The sequence below is a fragment of the Myotis brandtii genome, unplaced genomic scaffold, assembly GCF_000412655.1.
Source record: "Myotis brandtii unplaced genomic scaffold, ASM41265v1 scaffold537, whole genome shotgun sequence".
Lineage (NCBI taxonomy): Eukaryota > Metazoa > Chordata > Mammalia > Chiroptera > Vespertilionidae > Myotis > Myotis brandtii.
This window is the reverse complement of record NW_005369971.1, coordinates 489,629-498,428: the sequence shown is the minus strand read 5'-3', so window position 1 is coordinate 498,428 and position 8,800 is coordinate 489,629. Positions and strand designations below refer to the sequence as shown.

The 8,800-nt window shown below is 61.2% G+C and overlaps 1 protein-coding gene across 1 annotated transcript in view; it reads right to left on the bottom strand.

Annotated features, from left to right (window-relative positions):
* Positions 1–158: 158 nt before the first annotated feature.
* The window catches only part of MOV10L1 (Mov10 RISC complex RNA helicase like 1), a 34,067-nt gene continuing 25,425 nt past the window's right edge, over positions 159–8,800 (bottom strand). The window contains exons 21-25 of the mRNA XM_005877969.2: positions 8,201–8,374; positions 5,743–5,892; positions 3,219–3,326; positions 2,172–2,309; positions 159–2,068 (exon numbers count right to left, since the gene is read on the bottom strand). Of these exons, the coding sequence (XP_005878031.1) occupies positions 1,973–2,068; positions 2,172–2,309; positions 3,219–3,326; positions 5,743–5,892; positions 8,201–8,374 (666 nt within the window). The 3' untranslated portion in view covers positions 159–1,972. The remainder of the gene's footprint in view (positions 2,069–2,171; positions 2,310–3,218; positions 3,327–5,742; positions 5,893–8,200; positions 8,375–8,800) is intronic.

Here is an 8,800-nt window from a genome sequence, read left to right as displayed (position 1 = left end):
GTGTCCAGGGCCCCATTCCCCACCAAACAGCTCCTTCCTGTCCTGCTGGTCGCCTGTGGGGGGGTGGGTCGCCCCGTCATTGGGCAGCCCTGGGGGTCCCCCTTCGCCCCGCAGGCCCAGTCGCAGGCTGTGGTGGGTGTCCAGGGCCCCATTCCCCACCAAACAGCTCCTTCCTGTGCACCTGGGCGCCTGTGGGGGGGTGGGTCGCCCCGTCATTGGGCAGCCCTGGGGGTCCCCCTTCGCCCCGCAGGCCCAGTCGCAGGAGGCTGTGGTGGCAGATGCTGTGGTCAGGGCACAAGGTGACCTGGTAACCAGGCAAACGGGGGACAGGGAAGCCACACAGGTGGCCAAGCAGGACCGTTTCTGGGGCCAGAACCTCCTCACCCATGGCAGCCGTTTGTGGGGCGTCTTCAGAGCCTGGTCCTCAGGCTCAGGCCAGCGTGGGCCTGGCTGGGCCACCAGAACCTCAGTTCCCTACCTGTCAGCCAGGAAGATGGTGCCCGTGTTCACAGCCACTGCCCTGGGCCTCCCGGGTGCCCAGGGAGCACTAGGGGCCTGGGCGGCCTCAGGACCCGGTGTGGACACTGCTTTGGCCCTGCCACGCCCTCTATGCCCGGATCCTTTGTGGGACCCTCAGGAAGGTCCTGTGGGCTCTGCAGCTTCTGAAAGGCTGTCTCCCCGCATCCCATCCAACTCCCTCTGCCTGGGCCTCCCGCTCCTGTCCCAGCTGCCTTCCTGGAGGCGGGGCCACAGCCCTCCACGGGAGGGAGGGAGCTGCAGGTCTGAGGGGTCACTGTGCTCCGGTCTCACGGTTCAGACAGTAGTGACCTCTGCCCCCAGGTGGGCGGCACGCAGCTGTGTGGTGAGGAGCCCGACCCTGGGAAGGAAGCCGAGTGGGCCATGTCCATCCAGCAGTGCCTGTCCCACCCCAGGGATGGTGGGTGCAGACCCCCTGGGGTACACTCCCACCCCAGGTCAGACCTCGGGACACCGTGGCTGTGACGGGCAGAGGGTGCCAGGCCTCATTGTCCCATCGCATGGCTGTCGAGGTGCCACCGGGTGGTCCCCCAGTCCAGGGATTCTGCCCCCGATAGGCGGCCCTGAGGCCAGGCCCAAGCTCCAGCCTCTGTGCTACTCCCTGGACGCACGGCCAGACTTGGGTCTGACACCCTTCCTGGGCCCGGAGTGCTGGTCCCAGGCCTGGTGCCGCTCACGAGGGACACCCCCAACGTGTGAATGCTCCCAGCCTCTCTTGGAAACGGTCCCCGAGCGTCCGCACCCGAGGGCAGCTCCTGGCCAAGGGGCGAGCAGGGGCCACACAGGCCACCACCACCTCTGGGGCTGCCACAGGCAGAGCCCCCCAGTGCCCACGGCTTCGCATGGCAGTGGGTGACGTGAGCACTGGCTCGAGGACCCGGGAGGAAGGCGTGGCTCTGTCCCCCGACCTGGTGCACTCTGAGTGGAAAGCCACGCTGGGGTCTCACTCGAGTGTTTATTTTGGTGATGGGCCGTGGTGTGGTGACTACAGTGCCAGGAAGGGGCTGGGCAGGGCAGATGGTCGGGCAGGCATCGTCCTGCCCAGCGGCCCCCATGCTTGTGGCCAAGACAGCAGGAGGTGGCCCAGTGACCACAGCAGACAGAGGCTCCTGCCCTCCCTACCAGGGGGGCTCCAGGCAAGGTCCCGGGTCCCTTGTTCCTGGGCTCCTGGCTCCTCTAAGCAGGGAGGCTGCACACCTCGGCCCCAGCTCAGCTGTGGGAGGCGGCAGCCAGTGTGCCGGGCTCCCCGCAGGGCTCAGGTTCAGGACCCCGAGGTGAGCTGGGCAGGTGCCTCTTCATGGTGTGGTTTTATGAGGAGGACGTGTCTATGGAGGCTGTGCAGGGAGGGGTGATGCCAACTGTCCGTTGCTAGACAGAGCGCCGCCGCAGCCCTGGAGCAGGCGCAGGAGCAGGGGCGAGGCGGGGAGGCGGGGGCTCACCCCTGCAGGTGCCGCAGCTCGGGCGGCAGGTCGCACCCGGTGTACGCGCCATTGGTGATGCTGTATTCCAGCAATGCGCCGAAGCAGGGGTCCTGGGGGGACACAGGAGCGGGCCTTAGAGTGGGCAGGGCGGACAGCCCCCACCGCTCCCCAGGCCCCTCCTCAGGGGAGTCCTGCCTGAGGGCGGCAGCTCACCCTGACCAGGACGTAGGGGTTTCCCAGCACAATCAGCAAGGCTTTGGGCCTGGTGACAGCCACATTGAACCGTTTTGAGTTGGACAAGAAACCCAGGAAATACCTATCATCTTCAAACCGGTCTTCGTTCGACCGCACCTGGAAGCACAAAGGCGGAGAAAAAAGGTGTTTCAAGTTTTCCGGCGTGGAAAGAACTCTTGACATATGAAAACATTAAAAATACGAAACATCGTCAGTAGGACATTTTTGGTTAAAAGAGAAAAAAGCAGCCCTGGCTGACATGGCTCAGTGGTTAGAGCATCGGCCTACACACTGGAGGGTCTCGGGTTCGATTCTGGTCAAGGGCATGTACTTGGGCTGCAGGTCCGATCCCCACCCCCGGTCAGGGTGCAGGTGGGAGGCAACCTATCGATGTGTCTGTCACATCAATGTCCCCCCTCCCCCCCCGGCCCTTCCCTTTCATTCTCTAAAAAAAACCAGGGGAAAAAAAATATCCAAGCCCTACCTGGTGTGGCTCAGTGGATAGAGCGTCGGCCTGCGGACTGAAGGGTCCTGGGTTCGATTCCGGTCAAGGGCATGTACCTTGGTTGCGGGCACATCCCCAGTAGGGAGTGTGCAGGAGGCAGCTGATCAATGTTTCTTACTCATCGATGTATCTAACTCTCTATCCCTCTCCCTTCCTCTCTGTAAAAAAATCAATAAAATATGTATTTTAAAAAATCCCAATATCCTCACTCCTTGGATGAGGGTAAAAAAAAAGGGAAAAAGCAGCCGGGGTGGGGGAGGAGCCTCACTGCCCTCTGTCTGCACAACATGGGCCCAACCCTATGGGCTCAGCAGAGTGTTGGGGTGACTCAGGGAGTCGGGGTGACTCTGGGTGTCAGGGTGACCCAGGGAGTCGGGGTGACTCTGGGTGTCGGGGTGACTCAGGGTGTCGGGTGACTCAGGGAGTCGGGGTGACTCTGGGTGTCGGGGTGACTCAGGGAGTCGGGGTGATGGTGGTTCTTTTCCCGATTCTCTAGGGTCCCCCAGGAACAGGGCACCTACGGTTGAGATGATGATCACCAAATGCTCTTGCCCTTGGAACTCCTCTACTGATCCGACCTTTATGTCCATCAGATCCACGTTTCTCAAAAGAATTTTTATTTTCTCCACCTTTGAAGCAGATAAAGATTAAAGATAAAATTTTACAAAGCTGACCATTTCCTCCCACATTGCAGCAAAAGTCAATACCGACAACGTGCAGTGCTGCTTCTCAATCCCAGTCGCATGTAACCCGACTCCAGCGCTGGCTCAGCACCCGTCCTATGGAGGTGAGGGCAGCGCCGCCCTGTGGGGCCCTCCCCGGGCCTGAGCCTTCACCACACCTGTGGCCTGGAGACAGGCGGCGTGCCCTCCTCTGTGGCAGCGTCACAGGCAGCCAGGAGGCCAAACGCTGTGACGAGTGGCCACGGAGCCAGGAGAAGGCGAGCTCGCCCTCAGGAGCGGGAACGGCCGAGTCAAGCAGTGAGACTCGGGACGAAGTGGGTTCCTGATGTTTGGAGACGAGGTCTCCAATGGGTGTTGGAAAAAAAGGCCCAATTTGAAATCTTGGAAGAACGAGTATTTGAAAGAAAACTCGATGGTAGGCGACTCCTCCCCAGGACCCTGGGGACGGTGCTGAGGGTGCAGGCCCGGGAGGGTCAGAGAGCAGGAGGGGACATCCGAGAGCCAGGCAAGAGGTTCCCGCAGGGGAGGAGCCACGCAGACACTGTGGTGAGACTGTCCCCATTGGGAATAAGGGGAGTGTTCCCCGGGTGGAAAGGATGCTCCTGAAAACAAAGCAGGCAGCGCACCTGCTGCAGGACAAAGGCCAGCCCTTCCCACACCTGCCGGCAGGGGACTAAGGTCAGGCTGAGGCGGTCAGTGCCGCGTCTGCCACGCACCGGCCTCTGAGAAGACAAACCTCAGGAGACAGAAGCGCAGAGACCAGTGGTGCAGGCGGCACAGGTAAGCGACCCAACTCCAAAGCAATCGGCATGTTGACCAATTGTTCCAAGAAACACGTGTTTTGATAAAAGGTGGGATTTCTAAAACTCACCAGAAAGAGCACCAAGGGAAGAACCGGGGGTGGGCAGGTCTGAAAGCTCACCGTGAGGGACTCAGCCCAGATGTCAGCTCAGCCCGAGCCCCAGCAGCCAGGCTGGCAGTCCCGGGGGGAGGCGGGGGGACCACGAGGGAGGTGGAGCCCAGGTGTGCACATGGGAGCCGTGTGTGCAGCAGGGACACACACCACACAGACCAAAGTCAGACAGATCCTTGCCATGACCACCCAACACAACCCAGAGGGCTGAACCTCCAGAACAAAGTGGGAAAACACACCTCACATCACGACAGGGAAGGGTTTCTTAGACAAAAAGCAAACAGCACAGACCACGAAGGGAACGGTTTACACGTCCCATGTGCACGTGACTACATGGAAAGAACACACACACCCACACACGGAGGGAACCAGGGACAAGGCCTGGCTGAGACGGCGTCTGGAACACTCGACCACCAAGGGCCCGGGTGCAGAAATAATGCTGAGTCAGCACAACCTGCAGACACCACCTCAGAGCAACAGAGGGGGCCCTGGATTCAAACAGGGTTTTAAAAACCCTCACCTGAGGATATGTTCTATTTATTTTTAAATAAATATATATTTTTTATTGATTTCAGAGAACGAGAGAGAGGGATAGAAACATCAATGATGAGAGAAAACAATAGATCGGCTGCCTCCTGCACGCCCCATACTGGGGCTCGAGCCCACAACCCAGGCCTGTGCCCTGACCAGAATAGAACTGTGACCTCCTTGTTCATAGATAGATGCTCAACCACTGAGCCACACCGGCCGGGCTGTTTTATTGATTTTAGAGAGAGAAGAAGGTGGAGAGGGGAGGGGGGAAAGGCAGGGAGGGGGAGAGAGGGAGAGGGAGAAACATCAGTTGCCTCCTGTATGTGCCCAAACCAGGGATTGAACCCGCAACCTAGGTATGCGCCTGACTGGGAATCAACCCTATGACCCTTGTGTTGATAGGACCCTGTCTGACTGAGCCACCTGACCAGGCTAAACAGGAATTTTGACGAAACATTATGGCCAGTAAATGAAAAGACTAGAAGCACAGTGCACGAAATCGAGTGGCCCCGCCCACCCGTGTGTGCCTCACCACGCTCACAGCCCCGCCCACCCGCGCCAGCCACAGGCCTTTTATAATACAGATTCTCAAGTCCCTGACAACCCCAGGGGAACCCCTCTTCCCCACTCAGGCAGCTGCAGGTGTGGGCACGGTGGGATTTGCAGACACGGGAGATGGGAGACCAGGGTGGGCCCAGGGCAGATGGAGGACGTGCACAGTGAGTACAGGGGTGACAACTTCGCGCTGGGACAGGTGAGCATGGAGGCGGGCTCACCCAGGTGCCTGCACACCCAGCCCCAGGACCCGGGTGTGGAAGGCCAGGGGAGCCCCGTGGGTGCCACGCGATGAGCTCGTGTCCTGTTACTTGTGTGGCCTCCGCGAACAGGAAGCACCGGAGCGGCGGGAGCGGGGCCCACCTGCTTGCGGTAGGGCGTGATCACGCCGATGTCCTGCGCGGACACCTGGCTGCAGAGGCTCCGGGCCAGGAGGCAGCTGTAGCGCATGACCTGCACGGCCTCGGCCGGGTTGAACCAGGACGGGCTCCTCCCTTCCCGCGCTTCGCTGCCCTGTCAGGGTGGGAGACAAGAGAGACAGGGCGTCACGAGGCCTCGTTTACCAGCTATACTCGTTAAGGGCCGTGAACGGGGAGCCGAGCAGGCGCTGGGACAGGCAGAGGTGAGGGGCCTGGCTACGGAACTGGAACCAGCTCAGCTGCAGTGAGGCCCAAGGACGGGGGTGAGGAGGGCAGTGTCACGTGAGGACGGAGACGGGGGCGGGGGGGGGGGGGCACATGCCGGGGGGGAACAGAGCCCGGGAGCCAGGATGGCTGAGGTGGCAGTGACCAGTGTGGTCAGTGCGGGAGCCCCTTGGGCCAGGCCAGGCCCAACCCCTTGCTCTGGCTGCCCCCCTCCTATGGAAGGTGCGCCCTCCTCTCTCCGGCCTGCAGGGAAGACAGGAGGATGACCAGCGCACACAGGCCATCACTGCAGATCACGGAAATGCAAACCCAAACCTCAGGGCCCGCCCACGCCCACCAGGACGGCCACAACTGAAGACAGACACGGTGCCTGGCGCCCAGCGTGAGGTGGTGCAGCCGCCGTGGAGAAGGTGTGCAGGCCCTCAGAACCCGAAAGCAGAGTTCCCCTCTGGCTCAGGCGTTCACCTCCGGGCATTCACCCACAAGAACAGAATTAACGCCGGGACCCAGGCAAGTAGATGTGGGAGCAGCCTGAGCGCCCGTGCAACGTGGGAAGCACACGCGGCCCGAGCACACGATGGGAGACCCCCCGAGGGCTCGGAGCAGACGCAGGGGTGATGGGGGCACCGGGGTTGGGTGGGGGGGAGGGTCAGTGGGACAGTGTCCGTCCGGGAAGATGGAGAGCTCTGACTGACTGTGACACAAGGGGCCCGTGCTACCCCCCGGACTGGGCCCTGCTGGCAAATGCAGCCGACCGGACACGGTGTGTTTCGCCACAACGGAAACAGCGCACACAGAGCAGTGAGAATGCACTGACTCGCCCTGGCTGGTTTGGCTCAGTGGATAGAGCGTCGGCCTGCAGACTGAAGGGTCCCAGGTTCGATTCTGGTCAAGGGCACATGCCTGGGTTGCGGGCTTGATCCCCAGTAGGGGACGTGCAGGAGGCAGCCAATCAATGATTCTCTCATCATTGATGTTTCTCTCTCTCTCCCTCTTCCTTCCTCTCTGAAATCAATAAAAATATATTTTAAAAAAGAAGAAGAATGCACTGACTTCCAGGAGTTTTCGCTGCGGGACTTGACTGGTCCCTGGATCTACGAAGAGAGGTCGGTAACCAGCAGTGAGAGGAGCGGGCTGTCCTCGGAGGGAACACCAGTCAACGGGCACCAGCCGCGCAGCAGAGATGAGGGAGACGAGGGGCAGAGTCCGCACTAACAACAGGCTCTTACACGGGCGCCATGTGAAGCCCGCAGCTGCTCAGAAGCAGCCCTGAAGCGAGGAAGGAGGGATGAACCCGGGAAGGGGCGTCGATGTCTCACCAGGTGGGACGGAAAGGAAACCAGGACAGGGCACAACCTAAACTGCAGGCGCGGCGCAGCGGGGAGCACAGGCGGCAAGGCCTCAGGTGCCGGCGGGGATCTGGGGTGGAAGCCTCGGGCGGCAGTCACGGCCCCGCCAGGGGGAGGCCGAGCAGACAGGATCCAGGTCAGGACACAGAGGAGCTGACGGACAGGCTCCACAAGTAAATTTAAAAAATCTACGTGAAACTTATGTCCTCAACAGAGAAGGTGAGCTTTTTGTGTGTCCTTAGAACATCTACTAAAACAGTCCCATTGGGCCACAGATCTGTAAAAGCCGGGGCTACAGGCCTGGCCTTCATCAGAACCAACGCAACTCGGCATAAAAAGAGGCGACCACGGCACTCCGAGCCCCTTGGAAGTCAAGGAAAACATGTCTCTGTGAGCCTCGATCGAAAAGAAAATGGGGAGTCACCAGGACCAGGGGGCACAGGAGCCGTACGGAGCAGAGCTGCGCCCAGGCCCTGCCTCCCTGTACAGACGAGGAGAGAGCTGGGCCCACCATGGGGCTAGTGAGGGGCAGGGCGGGCCATCGAGCTGAAGTTCAGGGTAAGGATGGACTGAAAGCTGAAGTGAACGAAGCAGAAAACTAGCAGGAGGAAACAGAGCGAGTCCAAAGCTGGTTTCCACACAGACCAGCGGTCGGCACAGCCTGGGCTCCGACGGGCCCCACAGGCCATGCAGCCGGAGCACCTGTGGGAGCTGGTTCGGGGTGAGCTACTGCACCCGACACGCTGTGCCCCCAGCACTGAGGGTCGCGCAGTCCCTGTGCTCGCCGAGCGGAGCCCCTTCCTCCTCACATCGGGGGCACACACTCACCCGCACGCCGTGGAAGATGAGGGGGAAGCCTTTCTTGGGGAGCTTCTCCCAGCCCAGCAAGGAGGTCACCACCTTGGGGTCGGCACAGACCTCGAGCTCCTTGTGGTAGAAGAGCCGGGAGGGCAGGGCCAGCAGGGCCGCGTGGGACCTGTAGTTCTTCACCAGCTTGGTCACCTGCAGGGAGAGCGCGGCAGGGGCAGCCCCGTCAGCACGCGCCTCGTCCTGCTGAAGGGAAGTGATGCCTCCCTCCCCCACCCCGCCCCCCAGACCTCCAGGCCTCTCATCGCCGCCTGAGCAGAAAGTGACCTTGGCCCCTCAGAAGGTCCATTTTAATAGCAAAATGACCTTTGGGAAAACAAGAGCAGGAGGCCAGGCCCTGCTGCCCAGCCTGTGGGCACCTGGAAGGGTGTTCTGCCTGCAGGGCCTGTCCTGCCACCCAGCAGAGCCCAGCCCCAGGCAGGAGGCGCCAGGCCACAGGCAGCCCTCCTTGTGGGGCAGTTTCGTGGCTCCCAACGACCCCTCTCAAGGAGCGGACCCCGCCTCCGTGTCCTCCCCACTCCCCAGGTGACCTGCCCGTCCACAGCCACGGTCTGTCCGGGG